This window comes from Pleurodeles waltl, chromosome 5, assembly GCF_031143425.1.
Source record: "Pleurodeles waltl isolate 20211129_DDA chromosome 5, aPleWal1.hap1.20221129, whole genome shotgun sequence".
NCBI lineage: Eukaryota > Metazoa > Chordata > Amphibia > Caudata > Salamandridae > Pleurodeles > Pleurodeles waltl.
Window position 1 is genome coordinate 748,441,136 of NC_090444.1, and position 23,001 is coordinate 748,464,136.

The 23,001-nt window shown below is 39.9% G+C and overlaps 1 protein-coding gene across 2 annotated transcripts in view; it reads left to right on the top strand.

Annotated features, from left to right (window-relative positions):
- The window catches only part of NPHP1 (nephrocystin 1), a 523,503-nt gene that overhangs the window by 205,774 nt on the left and 294,728 nt on the right, over positions 1-23,001 (top strand). For both annotated transcript variants that reach the window (XM_069234711.1, XM_069234712.1), the window contains exons 9-10: positions 14,288-14,372; positions 17,661-17,755. In XM_069234711.1, coding sequence (XP_069090812.1) covers positions 14,288-14,372; positions 17,661-17,755 — 180 coding nt within the window. The remainder of the gene's footprint in view (positions 1-14,287; positions 14,373-17,660; positions 17,756-23,001) is intronic.

Here is a 23,001-nt window from a genome sequence, read left to right on the forward strand (position 1 = left end):
CCCTTTCCTACTTCCTTTGTTTCAGCTCTGGACTCTTCCTACAACATCATAAAAGGAGTATTTTAAAGTTATATTTATGGTCACACCATTACTCCTAGTCCAGATGCTCTCTCCATTTCGCTTCAGCCTGTTGTCAATCACTCAGCCATGGGTCATGCCAAACATTGATATGCTCTTATTTTTTTAAATCGGAGAGCATCAGGGCTGCCCACCTGTTCATCATAAGGAGGGGACTGCAAAAGGAGGACACATGCATGGCAAGTGCTTTGAAGGAGTGTGTATCCTTTTTACCCCACTGTTATTAGGGTCATATGTGGTAGAACCCTTTAGCTCCAAAACATAATTGTGTCCTTTTAATAGAAAGAGAGAATTGGCAGGTATTTCTCGTTCCACTAGTGAGTTATGCTCTATTAGATGGAGCTTGTTTTAGGTATCTGACAATCCTGTTAGAGAATCTCTTACCTGCACTGGTACCTAGTATACCTTTGCTACTAATGGATCTTATACAGGGAAGAGGTGCCACTCTTGCTTGCTGCTGCATTGCTACACAAATGTGCAACCAATTCACCTTTGCAGAAGTTAATCCTACTTCTTTCTAAGAAGTAGTCTTCTTTGGAAGATAGTCTTCCCTTCCAGCTATGATTACAACACCTGTATTAGAGTAGTGGAACGTTTTCTTTTCTGTCTTGTTAGTTTTAACAGCGTCAGAAAACTTGGAGTTTCTGAATTGAACACATGGCAATTGAACACACGTTTGTAAGCATTGCTAGTCAAGATGCACTGCACCTTTTTAGCACCTATGCCTATTCACACATCCTCTAATTTTAAACACGGTAATCAAGCCTAACCTGTTTGTAACGTGCACTAATTTAATTTATAAGTCCGGCCTCAAAACACACTCCCGTTGTGTGCACCAGTCAGGATTGACTATCATTTGCTTCATCTTGCACGCAAACCTAAAAAGCTCTCTCTATCATTAATACAGTGTAGTATGGTATGTAAGTTGTATCAATAGATATGGCTCTTCCGCAGAAAAAAAATGCTCAGTCTTTTTCCAGGAAGGGTTCAGGATTGTGCGCTGTGTTTCAGACCTTTATACCTTCACAGTGCTTTCCTTAAATGAGTCAGGGGAGCTCATGTTTGATTCCTAGTGCGCTTCTCTGGAATGACAAATCCTGTACCAGAAATGTTCAAATGCTCGACAGTTTTGTAGAATACCAGTATTTTCCATTGATGCGACTGTGCTCAAGGGTTGAGTTTTACCCATTCTTCATTTGTTTCCAGATTAACACTTGAAGCACCTTCTTTGGTCTACCAAGCTTATTTATTTCTTCAACAGTATTTACACAAGTGCAGTGTTCTCACTGTCAGTATTTGAGCAATCCAGTGAAAAATTATGTATGTATCTTAGTGTTTGTGAAGTTGATCCCTGCAACTGCCCAGCTGACCATCACCAGCTGGACCTCCCTGAGCCCTGCTGCTGGACTCTGCTGGAGTGACTCCTGATCCATAAGGAGTGTCCCCCAGGTCTTGAACCATTTGCTAGCCTCAGAGTGTTCTCTTCCTGTTTCAAATCTGTGTAAATATGCATCCCAGTTGAAAATCCATAAGATTATGGCTCTTTGTGACAGCAAGCAAACTTTTCACTTCGGCACTGATCACTGCATCGCCTGCCTACACATGGTCTGATGGCAACCTGCTTTTTGCACCAGATCGCAACTGCCCACGTCGATCATCAACTTGAAGCTCTAGTGAGGACCATTCTTCACACAGACATCGACCCCCTGCCCCTTTGCAGCCCCTGCCAGTGCAATGCTGCAGCTGAGACTTCCCACATGGATTTGGATTTTGAGAAGGTCAACTACTTAGCAGGATGAACCTGGTCTCCGTATCCAACTTGTTCTCTATTGCAGTTGGCTTCAAATTGTGATGTTGACCTGGTCTAGTAAGACCAGATCACCGTGAGTTGCAGTTTATGCTCCTGGGTTCTATTTTCAGTCAAAACTTTAAAATTCATAACCCCGGACAAACTAATTGTATTTTTGTTATTGCAGTCTCATTTTATTTATTACATTTTACTCTATTCTTGCTAAATTGGTTTAGGATTTTTCTTATGTAGTGTTTTCACTTGATTACCGCCTGAACGCTATATTATAACTTTATGCATTGCCTCTAAGTTAAACCTGAATACTTTTGTGCCAAGCTACCAGAGGGTTAAGCACAGCTTTATTTAGTGACTTATTTAGTGACTTCCGTGACAAGGGTGATGTTTATTGCATGATAGAGGCTCTCAACCTCCTTAAATAATAACCCATTTTCATGCATTGATGTTCAGTGGTGGGTTCCAGTACTTTGGTTTGTGCACTGCCACTCAGTGATTTGCATAAAAACAAAAATCCTTTGCAATAACATCAGAATCAATTTTTCAAAAATTCTCCTTGTTGCCAAATTTGCTCTTTTTCGTATTTGTACTCCTGCCTCACATTTATGCAGCTACTTGCAAAGATTAAGCTGGAGCTCAGCAACGATGATGGCCTCAAGGTGGTGTAAGTGAGGAAGCTCTAGTGAGGACCATTCTTCACACAGACATCGACCCCCTGCCCCTTTGCAGCCCCTGCCAGTGCAATGCTGCAGCTGAGACTTCTCACATGGATTTGGATTTTGAGAAGGTCAACTACTTAGCAGGATAAACCTGGTCCCTGTATCCAACTTGTTCTCTATTGCAGTTGGCTTGAAATTGTGACGTTGACCTGGTCTAGTAAGACCAGATCACAGTGAGTTGCAGTTTATGCTCCTGGGTTCTATTTTCAGTCCAAACTTTAAAATTCATATCCCCGGACAAACTAATTGGATTTTTGTTATTGCAGTCTCATTTTATTTATTACATTTTACTCTATTCTTGCTAAATTGGTTTAGGATTTTTCTTATGTAGTGTTTTCACTTGATTACTGCCTGAACGCTATATTATAACTTTATGCATTGCCTCTAAGTTAAACCTGAATACTTTTGTGCCAAGCTACCAGAGGGTTAAGCACAGCTTTATTTAGTGACTTATTTATTGACTTCCGTGACAAGGGTGATGTTTATTGCATGATAGAGGCTCTCAACCTCCTTAAAGAATAACACATTTTCATGCACTGATGTTCAGTGGTGGGTTCCAGTACTTGTGTTTGTGCACTGCCACTCAGTGATTTGTATAAAAACAAAAATCCGTTGCAATAACATCAGAATCAGTTTTTAAAAATTCTCCTTAATTGGCCAAATTTGCTCCTTTTTGTATTTGTACTCCTGCCTCACATTTATGCAGCTACTTGCAAAGATTACATTCAATCATAGCAGCCTACGTTGAAAGTCTCAAAACACTAATCTACAACATAATTGTTGAAATTAAATGTAGGAATCCTCTTCCAAGTTGTTCCAATGACAAATTTAGTTTTAATTCCTTTTATCACAGCTCCCAAATTCATCACACATTTATATCATGATCCAATTTACATTAAAGGATCATCACAGTAGGGAGTACCCTTAGTTTAAATATTTGGTTTAAATTTCACGGTTTCCACATGAAGAGCATGGAATTTGTAACATTCACCAAAGGGATTGTGGAAAGTTATTATAGTTATTATGAATGAATATTAATGTATATTTTATGTAAATGCCGTTTAGGAAGTCCTGAGGAAGTCAAAGGGTACTCCCGAGACGAAACACGTGTTGGCTTGGCTTAGTGGATGGCTTAATTGATTGAATATCAGACAATGGACTTGACCAATGGAGATTTGAAAGAGGTACTGTGATGATCCTTTAATGTAAATTGGATCATGGTATAAATGTGTGACGAATTTGGGAGCTGTGATAAGAGGAATTAAAACAAAATTTGTCATTGGAACAACTTGGAAGAGGATTTCTACATTTAATTTCAACAATTATGTTGTAGATTAGTGTTTTGAGACTTTCAACGTAGGCTGCTATGATTGAATGTAATTGATAACTATGGTTATCGTGTAGGGCTTCAGTGGGGGTATAGCTCTCATTTAGCAGCAGCGTTATAAAACATCAAAATTAATTTGTGGGATATAGAGCGCCATTTACCCTGCATTACCCCCGTCAGTTAGATTTACTTGCAAAGATTAAGCTGGAGCTCAGCAGCGTTGAATGCCTCAAGGTGGCTTAAGTGAGGAAGTTCTGCAAGGAGAGGGCCACATTTTCGGACAAATGGGCACAAAAATGGACTTTCTAATAGCCGCCAGAGCCTTTGAAGAGTTTTGCAAGATGCAACAAAGGAGCAGAAGGGTGATGATTCTGATGATGGGAGAGGTAGATGAGGAGGATGTGGAAGTGGAAGGAGATGGTTTGCCACACACTCAGAGCTGCAGTAAGGGGAGGAGGAAAACCTGTCAACAGGAGCAAGGTCCCCTTCAGGGAGCAGTTTATCCTCCCACACTCTATCCCTTGAATGGCTGGGGGACAATAGAGTAGAAACAGAGATCAAACTGCAGCTGGTCAAGCTAACATTGGCTGCAGAGGAAAGCAAAGCAGCTACAGAGTAGAAAAGGACTGAGGCAGAGATAACTCTGCCCCAAGAAAAGGATGAGGCTGAAAGGACCTTGAAGGAAAGAAATCTAGCAAGTGGTATTTCCTCATCCTTTTTGCCTTCCCTGACCCATTTGTACTGAGTTTGGTTTTGTTTGAATTTGGACTCTGCACACTTTATCCTTGCTAATCAGAAGTAAAGTGCTTGTGCTCTCCCTCTCTCTCCTTTAAACATGGTAAAACTGGCATACACACATCTGGAACATTTAATATACGTATACAACCCTAGTGAATGGTTCTACATGTACCCTGGGCCTGTAAATTAAATAATACTGGTGGGCTGTAACACTCATTGTGCTATCCACTAAAGTAGCACTGTAAAACATGTCTCATACCTGCCTTTCCAGACTGTGGTGCAATTGTGAGCTAAGCCTGACTGCTTTTGTGCCAAGCTACCAGAGGGTTAGGCACAGGCTTGCTTAGTGACTTTAGTGGGTCACCCAGACAAGAATGATTAAATTACTTGAGAGGGCCTCTCACTTCCCTCAGATAATAGTTCACTTTCTTACAGAACTAATAAACATATACAGACTGTAAACTTGTGCATCTTTAGTGTGCTTAACTTGACCTGTTCATCAAATGCACAAACAAAGAAAATGCTTCTAGCGCTTGTAGCTCAAAGGTTTATTTAAAAACAAATATATAATGTTGTGAAGCCAGAGGAAGCTGCCAGTCTGTCCTGGCATAAAATATTTTTTAAATAAGTGTCATGTGCAGCACACTGATTTTAAATTGATTGAAAGTGAAGCCAGTAGGCATCAATAACAGCTACTGGTTTCACATTGATTGGTGCTTGGTTGACTATTACAGACACTTGATCACCCAACCAAGCTGTAGAGGTACAGCGGGAAAGGCGAAGCTGTTGGAAGGTACCTCTCCCTACTGAATCCCTGTTGTGGGGTTTGCCACAATCTTTTGAACCCCAAGTAGGAATTCACCCTCAAGACACCAAGGAGGGGCAGAGCGGCCACCCAGGCATGGGCAAATGTCCCAGCAGTTATAAAGAAAAAAGGAACATTCTTTCTGCTGGCTGAGGGGACGATCAGGGTTTTACCACAATCTACCACAGAAAGGCACCCTCAGGAGCACAATGACTGTGCACCACCTCCTTCTGATGCAGAGACAGTACACCTCCTGATGACCACTTTGCCTCTTCACCTCCATCCATAATACAGCAATAACGCAGAGGCAAAGTATTTACTTCATTTGCGTTTGGCCTTTTTAGGATAGCGCTGGCGTTACATGTGCACCTGTCTCATCTGTGTTACTGAAGTGGCTCCCTGAATGTCTGCTGCCCCTTCTATAATACCAAAGTGCCTAATGAGCACCTTTCGTAATACGGCCTCAGGCCTGTCATTTAATTTTAGCGTTTTTTTTTTTTTTAAAGGGTAGTGTTGGGGGCCCACCCATTCCCATAGCAGGCCTAACAGTCCTTCTGTCTTTCTCCACCCTGTGGGTCAGAGTAGTGTATTTACCACCTCTCCCAGAGGTGAGGCAGAAAGGCCAGTAGACAACAGGGAAAAATAGCAAAAAAATAGAAGTGGAGGCAGCCTGTCATTGTGTAGTACATACTATTTTCCCATATCTGCCAAGCGATCCCATTTTATGTGACACGTTTAGTCAATCTTTGATTTTTATCGAACCACACTTTGAATGCTAGGAATTTGATGTACATGCTTTTTATAAGACATACAGATCTGAAAATCCCAGAGTACAATACAGCCACATATGACTGTAAAGCCACTGTTGAGTTCCTTTAATGATGAGCAAACTGTTCTCAACTAGGAAAATCTGTAAACAGATTGTGTCTTACATGGAAATGTGTTACCACTGGGTAAATTGATTACTTCTGGCTCGCCACTGAGAGTCAGGGCATCAAAGGCAGCCATGTTGGTAAAGCCCCTTCTTTGCTCAAGAGGCTATGTAGGATTGCCATGCCAAAGTCATGCCAAAGTCAATCCACATATCATGTAGGTATTACTACTCTAGTTGTCAAGATAACGCCAGTCGTAGATGAAAAAGCATTGCGTAAAAATTGTGTTCAGACGAGTAGTTGCCTTGTATCACTTTCTATTTTGTTAACTGCTTTGTAGTCTTCTCTAAGATAATGGGTCTTGTTTCTAGACTCGAGAAAGACAAACTACTAACCAGGAGTAGTTCTGTGTAATTGCTTTTGGCATTCTACTCAGATTCTTAACAACAAGCTCTTTTTCTGTTTGTGTTGGGTGTCTGTTGCTTGTTGCATTTGTGACCAAAAGATTTTACTGGACAATATGCTGAAGGAGGCAAGCATCTTGCAAGGGGAATTGGTTTTGTCTGCATGAAAAGTGCAACAAGATAACGTGTTCTGAGGTTGCCCTTGGCAATAGAGAAGTAATTTGTGGGTTATGAAACTGAGCAATATACCCCCCATGTGGGGAAACTATTGCGAGTAGGTAGCAAATCATCCCATTACCAATGACAATATTGTTGAATTGAACAGCACAATAGCAACGGTCACAACAAATGAGTAAATGGAGATACTAGTCAACACTGCATTGCCAAAGGAGATACAGTTGCAACACTGAAATAGTTTGGAAGTGGACATACTGAGGCGAGAGCCACACAGATCTCTTTTCTACCCTCAATGGCCCCTACATGTTGTCACTTCCTTCCATATTGCTCTTCCTTCTTCGTTTTACTCTTAGGGCCTAATTTAGAACTCCGTAGATGAGTTACTCCATCACAACAGTGACGGATATCCAATCCGCCCAAATCTAAATCCCATTGGTTAGACTGGGATTTAGATTTCAGCGGACAGGGTATCTGTCACCGTTGTGACGGAGTAACCTGTCTTCCGAGTTCTTAAGCAGGCCCCCAGTCTTGGCCTGCTCCAAGTAACAGTGACATCACTGCACCTGGCTCTCACACCCACCCCTCTGTTCTATTCCATTCCATTCGCCTTACTGAACATATAATACTTTTATGTGGTGAAATTGGTGCAGTGAGTTGCAACCACAGTTCAATTCATGTTGTATACAGGTGTGAAGAAGAGTCTGTGTTAGATGGGATTCTTTGATTCATGTGAAGCTTGGTTTGGAGACTCCCTGTCTTTGAATTACTAGAGCGCTGCTAGCCAGGAAAATTGTGATTAACTCTATTGGTGACCTCTGTGTGTCGGTTTCTATCAATGGGATACAAATATGCATTTACTAGTCCCTCTTCCAAGTCCTGAGTGTTGGGATAATTGCCGCATTACTCTAGGATCCCTAAATACTGGAGACAATCCAGGGTAGCAGGGACTCAGGAGTGTATCAATTATCTAATTATTGATTAGAAATCTTCATTGTATTTTTTCTCCATGATCTACACTGAATACAGAGTTTTCTGATATGAAACCAGTCACAGTTAAGCAAGAAGAAAGTCTTTTTAAAACCAAATACGGAGTATTCTGGACCGTAATTTAAATACCTTTGAAACAGTCAGACAGCAAATCATAGAATGTGATCTCTGTGTGTCAGACACACTCATGCACCCGCTCACTTTTTCAGATTTTTTTCATCACCATTCACGCAGCCAGAACATTACATCCATGTAAACTCACTCTTTAGGTACTCTGAAAAATGTAAGAAAAAAATCACACACACCTTTCAATATATAAACACTAATATGCACACCATGATTCCCCATACAGTGATGAACCTATTTATTTTAATATACAGAATTCAGTAGATTCCTCCCGCTCCTAGATGAGGAAATACAAGGATACCAGTCCCCTGTGTATGTAAATGCCATGACATTTGCACACCACCACATCCATAGGGATACACATCAACATCGCCCACCTCCCATACAGATGAACAAAACAAGTGACAAATATTAATGCCAGATGGCATTTCTTCAGATGTTATCAAACGCAACCCCCACTTCTGGGCACAGACTCTGGTACCACTTTTTGAAGAAATAATTGAAGGGCATGATTTGCCTGAAACCTGGAAAGGTAGCTTTAGGGTGCCTTTGTTTAAAAATGTGGATAGGACCCTGCTCTCTAATTATCTCATGATTACATTGTTGGATATCCCGAGTTAAATTTATGCAAGGCATTTGCAGGGTTTATTGGAAGATTGGGTGTGCTCAGCTAGACTTCTCCCTTTAATCCACATGGTCTTTAGGAAAGGGGATTGAACTATGGATGGTTGTGTGGTATTATAGTTGTTGGCCGAAGATTACGCCCCTAAAAGGAATCATCCACTTTACATTTCGAACATTGACTTGTCAATGGCGTTTGACAGTGTTAACAAATCTTTTTTATGGGAAAGGATGGCCAAATGGAAGTGTCCATGGGGTCTCTTGAAGTTGGTAGTCCAGCTGCGTGAGGGCTCATGGACCAGTATAGAACTGGGGAGGTGATGGGGCCTTGTTTGGAAAGATCAGAACCCCTAATGGGTTGAGGCAAGGGTGTATTTTGGCTCTGCTTTTGTTTTCGATCAATATAGTGGAAGCTGTGGGTGTCTTAAACCAAGTCAGGTGTTTTCCCCCTAAGTTATGGATGGAGCCTATTTCTGTGTTGTTTTACACGGATGACTCAGTGTTATTAGGTTTAACGCCGGTCGGTTTGCAGAGGCAACTTGATGTTTTTCACATTACTGCATGGGAAATGACAAAGATAAATATGGCCAAAACAAAGTAAGAGGCGGCCCCGGGGTTTAGGTGGTGGCTGGATGGTATTCCATTGGAGGCTGTGAAGGAATATATATATTTAGGCCTGTTATTTAGCCACATTCTGGACTTCAGGGCTCACGTTTCTTTGCAAGAATCTGGTTCAAAGTTGATTGCTCGTGCACTTCAAAGGTTGGATTCTCCTATGGGCCATAAGTCTGCTGAAGTGCTGAGAGAGGCGTATAATAGTTACTCTATTGCTCTATGGTTGTGAGATTCTGCTAGAAAAACAGGTGAAGCACTTGCAAATTATAGAAACAACCATTTGGAAAAGATGGCTAGGACTGCCCACAAGGTGTTTGAGTAGTGCCTTGAGGTTAGAGCTGGGCCTTACCAACATTCTTTTCAAATATAGACAGCAGGTGCTCAGCTATTGAACTGGGCTCTTAAAAGCTGAAGAGGGCTCCGTCAGGCATGTCATAAACTTAATTTACAAGGAATGCACTTAGGGCAATGTGTAAATAACATACAGGTTATTGAGACTTTTCTTAATCTGCCTCCACGGTATACTCCCTTGTATGTGTCGGGCTTCCAACGGGAACAAGCACTAAAAGGCTTAATAAAAGAGTGTTTGCGAATTAGCAATTTTGCTTATGTTCGCGAGTGAATCAATTTGCACCATCTATGGGAGGCAGATTAAAGGGGTCTAATCCAGCCCTACTTGAGAGATATTAGGAAAAGATCTGTTAGTCGGTGGGCCCTGAAGGTCAAGTCCCCTCTTTTATTAGGTAGAGGGGAATTAGTCGGGGTCGGTTGTCAGTTAGGGAACCTTGCCCTTTTTAGGGTCGAGCCTGCGTCGCATGCGCTCGCGCATGCGTATCGCTAGCGAGACGCTTTAGGTATTAGAAAAGGGCACAGAGCCCCGTCGACGACATGTCAGTGTCTTTCATTGGCAAGTTGGCTTGCCTGTTAGAATCCGCTTCTTTTGATTAGTGGAAGGCACGCATACGTCATGCCTTTTCCGGTGGTTAGCCCTCCTAGAGTGCAGCGACCAAGTACAGAAAACATGCGAGGCTCGCTGGGTTTGTGGACTACTTTTTCTCTATTTTCGCAGCGCGATCTCGCTGGGCAGAAGACGAGCGTTTCGCATACTATCGACCTTGTTACACAGTTAATTGCACTTTTGCCGGTTACGTTCATAATTGCACTTTTGCCGATAGGTATTATTACGTGTGAACTGTAGCAGCGCGATTGTGCTGTTTTTTTCTTTTAATGCAAGAAAAATCTGGTTGGGAGTTTACAACTGTGAACAGCTGTAACTCCGAAAAATGCGAGACCCTAGTGCATTGCAAATGCTTGTTGTAAGCTGGAAACACTCACTTGCACGCATTGTCTTTTGTGGCTCTGTTGCCAAAATAAGATGTAGTCTGCTATTACCATTTATTAGAAAGTTGCAGGTACACCGTATTAGAGATTTGGTAATGATAATTCTGCAATGTAATAATATGTTGGTATGCTGGGCTATGGTTACATTTTTGCCTGTGATGTATGGAAAGCTAGCTATTTTGCCCTGGTTTACAAGGTAATGTAATTTGCTCTTTGCACAATACTGCCAATCGTCGGAAGGTAAGCACTGTATTCGTTGCCAACATTTAAAGTTATGAAGGTGAATTTTTAAGTGGATTTTCACACGTTGCCTCCTTTGCACAGTTTGTTTGTATAAGTCTAATGTCTATAATTGTGAAATTTGTTGATATAATAAATAACCGTTATCTCTTGGGTTCTGTGCGGGATGGTTTAGAAAACTGGGTGGTCAATACCGAGGATTGGGTAGGTTCAGTAACCACCTTTTGAAGTTTTAGGTGTATTATTTTTTTAATTAGAGTACTAGTTTGCAGCACCACTATTGGAAGCATGGATCTCCATGTGAATTTCACTTGTTTTTTTATATTTCAATGAATATTATGCCTATTGTATTTTTTATTGATATGCTATGAGATGTATTGTTTGTATGGCCTAATTGGCATGATATCAAACTAATGACATATGCAATACAATGCCAAAAAATAATAGAAGGGCATGTTTAGAAATATGCTTTCACATGCCTCTGCAAATCGAGTGATGGCCATAAACCAGGGACCCACAAATTAATAAATACTCACATGCTAAGGTACCCAGAGATACTCAGTCACAAAAACAGGCAACGTACAAACACAAAGATCCAAATCTCTAAATGATCACCAGTTAATCCTAATCAGAGAGGCACGAAGACACAGGTGTCTACTAGCAGTACTTGATCTATATCTGTTAGGAGACATCATTTACAGCAGCCATGCATCAAAAAATATTTTAGACTACACAGAACACAGAGGTATACCACTATTTGTTTGTAATCCACCTAGTGTCATTGGTGTGCAGTGCTAGTGCTGGTTTTCAGGGTCACAAAAAGCAGGATATTGCAGTTTTATTTGAATTGCGACTATAGTAATGTTTGATGAAACTCTATACAGAAAGGCGAGCTAACATTCTTTATCTTGTATTAAGAGAAAAATCTAGAACACGAATTGAAACTTTTCCTCCAGTCGTCAGCCATCCAGGTCAGGCTCCAATGTCCAATGTTAGTAGTATCATTTTCCACTACTTGATGTGGTTGGTGTGTCCCTCCTGCAAGCGGAGTCGCCGCAGCACCGCGTCCTCCGATTTTGCCCAGCAGTGCACATCGTTCTGTCATGTTGCAAAGAGTGGCACAGTCTGCCCTCTATTGTTTTTTGATAATTTCCCTTGTCAGCACTAGCGCCAGGTCTACGAACCTGCTTCTCGCTTTGTCCGCCTTGGACAGAGTATTAAACAGAGTAGACATGTTTTTGCTATATGGGTGTGCTATTAATTTAGAACCATTCACTGTACATTAAAGCTTACTTTTTTCTTTAGAATATACCTTTAACTCTAGCACCGTCCCATCAAAAATGTTGACTAATATGATGTTTCAAGATCTCTGTTCCAATGGTGCCAAGCCAACGTGTTTTGCGGAGTGCTGCCTCTTCCTCAGGACTCTACGATCATAATCCAAAATTTCATTAGAAGAAAGGAAACTTTGATTGTGAAATGCATTCACACAGACAACATGACAAAAATAAAAATGAGAATATTGAATCATTCACACACATTACTTATTAGTTTTGGACATCCATAATGTTATTACAGTCATGATTCGAATTATTGAACCATTCTATTCTTATTTTACTGCAATACATAACAGATATTACACAATAAGAATTGAAACAACTTGAAACAGTCTTTATCCACGGTAGAGTTGGTACTGAGGTTTCTATACATCAACGGAACATAGTTTAGAAGGTAGAGTTTATGTGTCCAAAGGTAAGAGATTGAATATGTAATCATATGGTTCCATTCATGGAACTAAAATCTAAGGACACTCTCATAGTAATAGAGTTGACTCGTATAACCTGAAAAAGAAAAAAACGGGTCCAAGATTAATCTTCTCAGTTTGCACCAATATCACAGTATTCCCGTTTTGGTGTGTGCACACTAGGAGAGTGAAATTAGGTTTAAATTTGTGTTTTCGTAATGTATACATATAGATAATGCTAAAGTAGATACACTCTTCAAAACTGCACAGCAATGTACAGATATCTCATAACACCACTACTGGTAAACCACGCTAGGAAACAAAGGTAATCTCGAGTTATGATCCTCAGTATATATGCATAATCTATATCAAATCTAAGTCGTTTCTTGTAGCCTCCTATCAAATTCAAATACTCCTGGTGTGTTCGTGTTATTTCACAGTGTAATGCTCAACAGCAGGTGTTTTTAGCTTCGTCCTCAAATGCTTTATATATTTTAAGGTACTAGAGTCTGTCAGAAATAAATACTTGAATTCTAATGAAATATCACCAATTACAGCCATTTATATCCACACCTGGATTCTCGAATATTAACAGGCTCACATCCCCGATCACAAAACCATAAATCATTTATCAAGTCGCCCGAAGTAGCACCAGCCCATCTCTTAGACAGGACACGGGAAGCACCAAATGCGAAAGAAGATAAAAGAAGCAAAAAGAGGAGGAGGAGTAGAAAGAACTGAAGAGATGGTAAAAAACTGTTAATATACTCTCTTTCTCCCCTATAAAACGGTATCAGAAGTGATCCAATTCCTTAGGGTTCACTTACATTAATCTGGATGGGAAAAAAGTGGTTCACTGATCACAATGTTTCTATCTCCCATTCACCACTTTTTTATACGATTACCCTCGTCTTGACTTAGCTTGGGCCTGTTTTCGTAAATTCTCCCCAGCCGGTCTGTTATTCGCACAACAGATGTCACACCTAAAAACGAGTCCGACATAAACACTTCATGGAACTAAAAACACACTGTGGCAGAGTGTAAAGACCAAACTCGAGAACATCACCAGCTTCCACTGGGCTATATGCATTCTTTCTTAGTGGCAAGTAGTAAAATTGTTATAATGCATACAGGTTTAGAAATCATGAATTGACTCTCCAAGCCAGATGTCATCACATCACCGAGATTACCCACACAGGCACATAACAAATGAATAGAATCATCGGCGTCCGATCTGTTATGTGCAAAGCATACAGTCATTCTACGAGAGCATCTGACACATACACTGTCAACGATTAAAGCCTTACATACAGTAACTGCAATATATCCGGTCAAAACCCAAGTTGGTCTCCATAATAAACATTTTCTCACAATCATATAACTGCAGGATTGTTCTAGATTAATACAAGGTTTCAGATAATTAAGTCCATTTCTCATGTCAGATCTCATCCCATCACCAAAACAACCAGCACGAGGACAGGAAATACTCGAGACACCTCCCCATATTCCAGTCTACTCACGACCCTTTCTGCATTGCATCTCACTCTTTCGAGAAGAACCGAGCCACCAAAACCCTCGGTTTACATATGCTCATAAATATTACGAATGTGTGAGTAGCTGACTAAAAGTTTCAGTGAGTTTTTTATTTACCAAGATATGATCTAAAATAGACATTCTTTCGATTTTCAGATGAGTGCAGCTGATGCATTGGCAACCATGGGAGTCATACCTTCAGGGTTTCGAGCATCAACTCTCGCCCATATTCTTGATAAAGGTAAGTCTTCAAAGTATATAATTGTATTGTTACACCTCAAAAGACAGCTTTGCTGTTATACATACTAACCATTAGCACAGGTTACCTGGGTCCCCAGGACCAAATATCAAGCTTGTTTGTGACTGATTTATAAATAATGAGGACTGATTTCATTGATGCTGTCAGCACTCTCATTTAAATGATTTTAACCTGCTCAGCATATAGCGTAACACATTCGCCAAGATACAATATATCTATACATAAAAATACATTTATTGAAAAAATTATGTTTGAAGTGAAGTTAATGTTAGTGTCAGTTAAAACACCTCAAAGAATATTGGAAAAAAAACTTCAAAATGAATGTAAAAACCTAATTTCTGGTTATGAATTAAACCTAAAACGGACTATAATTTGCAAGTTGTGAGTAGGACTGCGAACCACAATGTACACAGCATTATTGCAAGCCATAACTTGCACACCAAATGCAACTACAAATGTCATAAATAATGTTGAAGATGAGATTATCCGGTATTGGATCTTTCATAGTTTCACCATAAGGACCCTCTCAAAAAGGAGGAACTTACATTTATCTCCACAGGGTCGGCCTCCTCCCAACCTTCCACTCCATCTGTGAAGACAAGGGAGCGAAACCGTTCTCCCTCATAGTTCGGCCGAGGACAAAAAATCTTCTCAGAACACTTTCGACAACGGCACCATCAACGTTGATATCGATGATATCGGCGACCATCACCATAGTCTCATCAACGAAGGCATCATCGTCAAGAACATTGATTATTGCAGCTATCAATGCTCCCATTTCATCCACCAAGGCATTTTCTTCCATTAAGTCACAGTTGACGGTGGATTTGACCTCTCCAACACCGTCGTAGAAGATACCGTAGACGAAGAGGACAGCGGCACCATTGACATTAACACTGTCGATGGCAGCACCGTCAACTGCAACACCGTCGACAATAGCATCGTCCACGAGGGCAACATCTTGCGGATATATTTTTTTTACCATTGACGCCTCAATTCGCTTATACATCATTGTCGACGGGTCCAACAACTAAGATAAAGATTACAAGAATCACAAAAACTACTATACGACCTGAAGTGAAGTCTCCAAGCAAGGTCTCAGCTTTGCTACGAAGCCATTTACTGGACTTGGAAAAATCAGATGATGGCCTTTTGGGGATACACGCAATCCTTCAGAGCTCCATGTAAAGTATCAGGAGGAAGATGATGATGATGACGAGGATGAACAACAATGCTATGAACCATACTATACCACTCATAGCAGGCATTATGAACATTATGAGTATCCTCCACATCCCCAGCCTACGCAAGATGTTATGCAGATGCCTACTTTGTTAGTTCAAGATTTGCAGGCCATGTTGCAGGCTTATAGGAGAATCTAGAGTGTCGCTGGTGTTGCAGAGTGCTCCTTACCAGAGCTGCTCTCCACCTAAACTTGGGAACTACCCAGAGTTCTCTATTCTTTTTTGCATATATATATATATATATATATATATATATATGTGTGTATATATATATATATTATTATAATATATATATATGTATATATATATATTATAATAATATATATATATGCGCACGCACACATTCAACACACATGTATACATACATGTGTATATTCTAATGTTAAATCATGTACATTTAATAAATAATTTGTTTATTACTTTGAAAGTTAATTACAAAAAAATTAAACTGCACTTTAAACTTTTATTACAAAATGTAAACCATTTTAACATTAGTTCCTATGAGATATTATTTTATTTATTATGTTTCCCTGCCTCCTTTGTTTTCTATGGGAGTGTAAGAAAATGTGTTCCTGTGATTAGCCATGTGTGAGGCTTGACTTGCTCCAAGGTGCTGCGGGAGTATATTTATACCCGTTTATACCCGTTTTGTCCCCTTTAGGGCTGTAGTTCCATTAGAAGTATACCTTGTTAATAGCATTGGTCTTGCTGTTGTGTAGCTGTGTGTGTGTGTGTTAGCATGTTCCTCCTTAAACCCCTTCTCAAATTTCCATAAACTCCTCCCATGTACCAGTAAGTAGTCTCCATTTTTCAGCCACAACCCATTTGTCCCTTGCACATTTACTACTGAAATGTTTAGCTGTGTGTGCTAAAATCTACATCACTGTGACTGAGAGCTTTGTACAGAAAAGAGATGGGAGAATCAGAGGTCTTTGTCTGAAGATCTGGGATAGCATTTTTATAGTAATAGTATAGTTTTATAATACTACTATAGTACTACTTCACATTCTACAAAATACATTTTGTGACTAGGCTCACTATTTTTACAATGTGAGATGGTTTTATAAATTTGTCATATAGGCCTTTGTTTTGAAAAAGTATAATACAATATTATACATAAGTATTTTTTTATATATTTTTTATGGGGTGGCTCATCTTCATCTTGTTTAAACCAAGGAATTCCTGGATTGCGTCATACTACCATGTCCCAGATTAACAAACAAATTTCAGAAATCAAGAGACCCAAAATACCCCTCGTTGTGAAAGAGTCTGACTTTGTGAGAAGGAGAAAATATCTGTTTGCTACAAGACATTACAGAAATGGTGACATAATACATCTGAGAAGTTTAGGGAGGAAAATGACCTGTCCAACTGAACACTACCCCAGATATTTTAATGATCATATGCAGTAGCAGTACTTTTAAGAGTAATGTGATCAACTGTATACTTCTGTAAAGGCAATATTGGCCTTATTCTGAAATAAACAACCCTAGGTCGTCTCTTACCACATGAGATACAGTGGACACAGGTGAGATCCCTCTATTCCCCATCATCTAGAGCACTATCTGACATAAGTACAGCTTATTTTTTATTTTTATTTCGGCTTGATGAAAGTGTTTTTGTTGACTCAGGTTTTATCCTTTGTATGACATTAATGTCAGACGAAACAATATAATAAATTGAACAAAGGAAGTTCCGTTTGATGAGTTGTTAACAATTTTAATTCTAATCTATTGCAGCATAGTCTAATACCAAAACTTAAATAATCTTTAAATATATTTCACTCTAATGTTTAACGTGTAAGGTAATTAATATAATGTAACATAAGGTGAATGGAACAAAGGTGGTTCCTTCTGATTAGCCATTAACTTGTTAAACATTTTCAGTTCTAATCTACTGCAATGTAGTCTAACATCAAGTTTTTCAATAATCTTGCAACACTGTTCAATGTGCAAGGTAATAAACTCATTTGTAGAATTAAAATACATGCTGGAAAAAAAAACAATTAAAATGGATATATTTGCAGAAAAAAACCTGCGAGCAAGTCACTGCATTCAACCCGAGCTCACTCCATCTCAGCTTACTTTTAAAGATCTGGTATGGGACGCTGAAAAAAATGCGGTAAGGATAGTTCCGTGGTTATAGTTTCTCAGGTGCTTTTACATGTTGTAATTTGTTTTTTAATGTATTTTAAATTCCAAATCCTTTCAGCAATGGGCGGGGAAGCACTGAACACAGCACATACAGTACTTTTTAGATGGAGATAATTGAGATTGAGTTTTTGAGTTCTGTAAATTGGGTATTCACATTTGCATCAACATAAATCTGTGGGAATTGTATCCATTTATGGGGAAAGGCAAACCCATTGTATGTTCCTTGAGGTTAATCTTAAACAGTAGAAACATCATTCACAGTAAAATCCTGGTCTTGAACCATCACACTTAATAAACTATACATGAAATGACTGTTTAAAGGTCAATGGCAACGTAAACAGGGATCGGATGCAGCTACTTCAATGAAGCACAGCTTTCAGGAGCCTGTAACTATCTGAAAACAGAAACCATAAAGCTACACAACTACAATACCACATCGCCAATCAAAATCTTCTTTTTCCATCAGCTTGGATTTAGATCAAGATAAAGTACAGAGACGGTAGCCTTCCAGGTATCAGGTAAGGGTCTGCATATTCTGGATAAAGAAACAACAGGTCCGCTGGTCGTGCCCTGGCCTGTGATGGCATTGGTTATAATCAGATATGGTCTCACTGTTAACCTGATATTTACTGCCAGAACAGGGAGTAAAAGTTCCATTGTATGCAGATGAGAACCTACTGTATTTGAGATTTGCTCAAGAAGACATTCTCTTAGAAAGCATGGCCTATTTTTTCATGAATGTGAACTTTCAAAATCACAGATTCTTCTCTTGCAATCCAGAAGTACTATTCCCTTTCTGTCCAGTATGAGATAGGCCATCATTCTTGTCTAAATATTTTCTTTTTAGGATCATCCGATTCTTATGATTCATCAGAAACCCTCAAGTAATCTGCAGCAACATAACCACCAAACTTCCCATGAGAGATCTACTTTTTGTATTGTGTAGGTAAATGTAATCATCCCCACAGGAAGAGCTCAGACAACTGCACAAAATGTGATTTAAACACACTATAAAGCATAATACCCATAATATAGCAAGTTTGATTCAAACAGTCCGTAATGCTTAGAAAGTATCCCTTCACACTGCAACCAAACATATCACTAGTGGTGGAAAAAATCATGCAGGCCATCTCATTTAACTGGCCAACGAGATCACAGATCATACTAAAAAGCAGCAGTTTAACTTGCAACGCAAATCATATACAAAAACAAGTCTATCTTTGTGTAGAAAGTTACCACTGACCCTGAAACAGCCTGAACTGTCCAATATACTGAGATGTGGACACTAAAAAGCCAGAATATACTTATAATAGTAATTACTAATTATGAAAGTCTTAGTCAATTTAGTTCTTATAAAGTAAATTTCTTTCCTAAATTTGAACATTCAGCAAGACAGCAAACTTACTAATGGTTAAGATATTTTATGATAAGTCTTGGTGGTGGTTATTTAAACATGTTAGAAACATAGTTTAAAATAAACTAAGAAGAATGGGCCAGTAGTCACATGTGTATGACCTTGTAATCCTCATATACATTATGTCATGGCTCAAAATTGTGGATAACATTTGGGGCAACACTGTGATGACAATGGTGTCCCAAATTGTATTTAATATATTTGTTGCTGCCATGTCAACCTGGTTCATTATTGCTGTTTTTTCAATTGAGCATTTATAGTAACTTCTTAAATGCCCTTCCATATGCAAATGATGCATCCGTATTGGACAGAATATAAAAAGGGCTGCAAAGGCATCCTAATGCTCTTCTATTCCGTGCATAAAAGCACATTTTAGCTATTTATTGGTATAAAACTAAAACTATTCTTTAAGAGGGGACATTCTCACTCTTTCCTGCACATTACAACGCCTATTCTAATTGATAAAATGTGCTCCTGCAATGACCATTTCAATAAGTCAAAAAATAATCCCTTTAACATATTCTGGAGAATCTTCATGTTTAACCGCTCTGATAGTTAAAATAGCCTGTTCTCAATGATATGTCACTAAGGAAATGATAGTCCCACAGTTACAGTATGTGGCTAAAATAGGGGGTTTAAATAATGCTTTGCTGAGGCCATTAGACAGTGCTGATGGGAAGATCTGAAAGATAAAGTTGGGGCTCTGTCTCATACACCATTTTTCAGCTGCATCCTTGGAATGACTGTTTCTTCCTGCAGGATATAAACTTAAAACTTATGTCTTGCATAAGAAAAGGGATTGACTGAAGCCGTGCTAGTTGCGAGGGATACTGTGTACGAACATGCTTGTGAAGGTGTCCACTCAGTAAAGTCTCCACTCGTTAAACCCATCGCTACAGTTGAATTGCACAGTTGAGTTCACACAAGCTTGCGGGGAATATGGAAATATTCAAGTATTTAAGATGAATTAAAATGAGAGTGGAGAAGGGCCTCCAACTTGCCGCAGCAGAGCTCACAGAGCGGCACGAGGGGCAGCAGTGCACTGGTGGAGCTGTGCGTGGGGGGGAGACAGATGCTGACCAGAGGTCAGGTTATTTGTCCTGCTACTGTGCAGCGGCTGCCATTAGGAAGGGCAGGGAGATGGGAGGGGCTTGTGAGCTGGGACGTGGGAAATGTGACGCTAAGAAGGGGTGGAGCAGCATGGGCGAGAAGGAAGAGCAGCGGCAGAAGGAAGGATAAGAGAAACGAAGGCAAAAGCAGAAAAAAGAGCAAAAAGCAGAAATAATAGGCATAAGGTAGAAATTAAAGGCAAAAGCAGAAAGAAGCAGACACAGACTTAGGCCCACCACTGGGCCACCGGAGATGAGGCGCAGGCAGGAGCCTGCAGGTGAAGGGGGGTCTCGAATTTGCCACAACAGAGCTCACAGAGCAGTGCGAGGGGCAGCAGGACACTGTTGGAGCTGCGTGCTGGGGGGATGAAAGATGCTGACCAGAGGTCAGTTTAGTAAGTCACCAAAGTTATTGTGAGTCACCAAAGATGCAAGTGCCCATCAACCTCATTAGTCATCTGCAAGTCATGATGATGAACTATGCCAGGGTTCTGCTGACTCCACAGCCTCCATCTCCTCAACCAATACCTCCAAGACAGCTTCATCAAACACCACTGTCGTCCCCTAATGCACCAGCACCAGCAACCGCTGCCTCTTCCGTTTTTGATGCACATACAACTTGAGGATGATTATACTGAGGAAGAGGAGGAAAGAAAAGTCATACAAGAAGTTAAGCAGGAGTAGGATGATTATGTTGTGGATCCACCAGGGATTGTTGGGCCGTCAACAATAGATGATATTTCACATTTTCACTCCCTCGTTGGAACAGCATTCAAAACGTTTGTCTCATCATTTCAGGTCCAGCAATTCAGCTGTTCCCTCACTGATCTGAAAGTGCCTCTAAGGAAAGTGTTAAACAGTGTAGGAGATCCAGGCCAGAGCACTGTACACCAATAAAGCAGAGCAGGCGACATGTAAATGTTTTAGTGTTTGGTGTACCTCGAAGGCCTGCACCCTTTCCATTGTCATCTGCATCAAGTACTTCTTATCCGCTACAGATAGCAGAGTTTAACCTTCACTTCAGTTCAATTAAACTACATCTGGTGGCTATCTGTGTTCTGCTACTTGAGATTTTCTCTCTCACCATTCCAACAGGGTAAATAAAATAAGCACTAAAAGGTATTGTCACCTCTTTTGTCAAGGTTAGTCTGGTCTCCCACCTTCCTAAAATATATTGTTATTTGTGCGGCTTGCTTTTCAGGTTCAAGTATGTGAAACTATGGAATACCAACACGTAGTCCAGGAGGTTTCCAATGTAGTCGGATTTTTAACTCTACTACTTGTCACCTATATTCTGGTAGTAAAGGTAATAGCACAAACAGTAATTCAGTATCTGCAATATGGTCATACTGCAAAATCACCTCCTCTGCTACAGAGCTCTCTCATGCTACTCCAAAACATCTGGGACCTTGTCTCCAAGCCAATCTCTTGCACAACTAGGGGTTCACACAGCTGATTGGCAGGTAAAAGCAAATTTGAGATGTTTACACCAGCTATTTTCTGTTACAGAAGAGATAAAGCATTAGGTGTGTCATTGATCTGAGGTTACTCAACTACTTCACTTAAAAACTTTCATTTATGATGGTTATGATACCAGATGTTCACTCAAACATCCAGGAATGAGAATTACTGAGTTCCCTATGCCTTGAGGATGTATAGTTCCGTATACTTGTGCAACTGTACACAAATCTCCATGGCCCTTTTGTCCTCAGCCTCAAGTCAGTTAGACTTATCTTAATGAGAAGTGTCTTGCAGCAGTGATACACAATCAGTGCAGGCAGTGAGTTCAAAAAATGTACCCCTTACCAGACAACTGGTTGATGAAGTTGCCCAAAAAGGTTTTTGTGTGTCAACAAACCAACATAACTGGTCTATGAGCCCACATAGACACGTAATGCTGAGACCAGCTCAACCCAGATTTCAAACCATGGCACAGACAGAAGGAGAACTGAGAAATTCAACTAATATATTGATAAACATTCCAATAGTATTAAGAAACTGGGACATTGTACGGATAACTGAACATACGAGGGAAGTGTCAGTAATGAGAGTTCTTCCTCACCTACAACAGAATAATTCTGCAGTTGTAGCAGCCACAGGCCATGGCAGTGACTGATAGTTGTTGAATGGATGGCGGCTCAAACCAGACCATTTGACACCATTCCAAGTCTTTGAAATAGAAATGTTTATGGTTTAGTGTTAAGGGTAGAACAGTGAATTTAGATTACAAAGCGTTCCCACAGCAAATCAGGAAAAAAATCAGCCTTTATAAAACCTCTGTGGACTGGCATAGTAGTGAACAAAATAAAGAATGTATATATATAGAGAGAGAAAGAGTGCAAGAGAGATTTTTTCTAACACGGTTTTTGCATTTTTCTAAGTGGTAGTTGATTGTTCCTATTTTTGTTTCTTCAAGTTCTACTTCCTTGCGGTTTGTGGTGGAAACAGGTGAAAACGGTGGGTTAACCAGGAAAACTTTACATTCTCAAAAAGTAGACAAAATTCAGCTAGCGAACATTTGTGTAGGTCATTCATGGTTTTCCTAAGGAAAATAATGCCTCCAATCAAAAGATAATGAATGTAAGTAGGAAAAAATTTAAATAGGTGATGTTTTCTTCTGTAATTTCTTTGCCCCAGTGGCCTATTTATGAAACTAACACACCATTAGTCTGTCTGATCCTTCTTGCCATA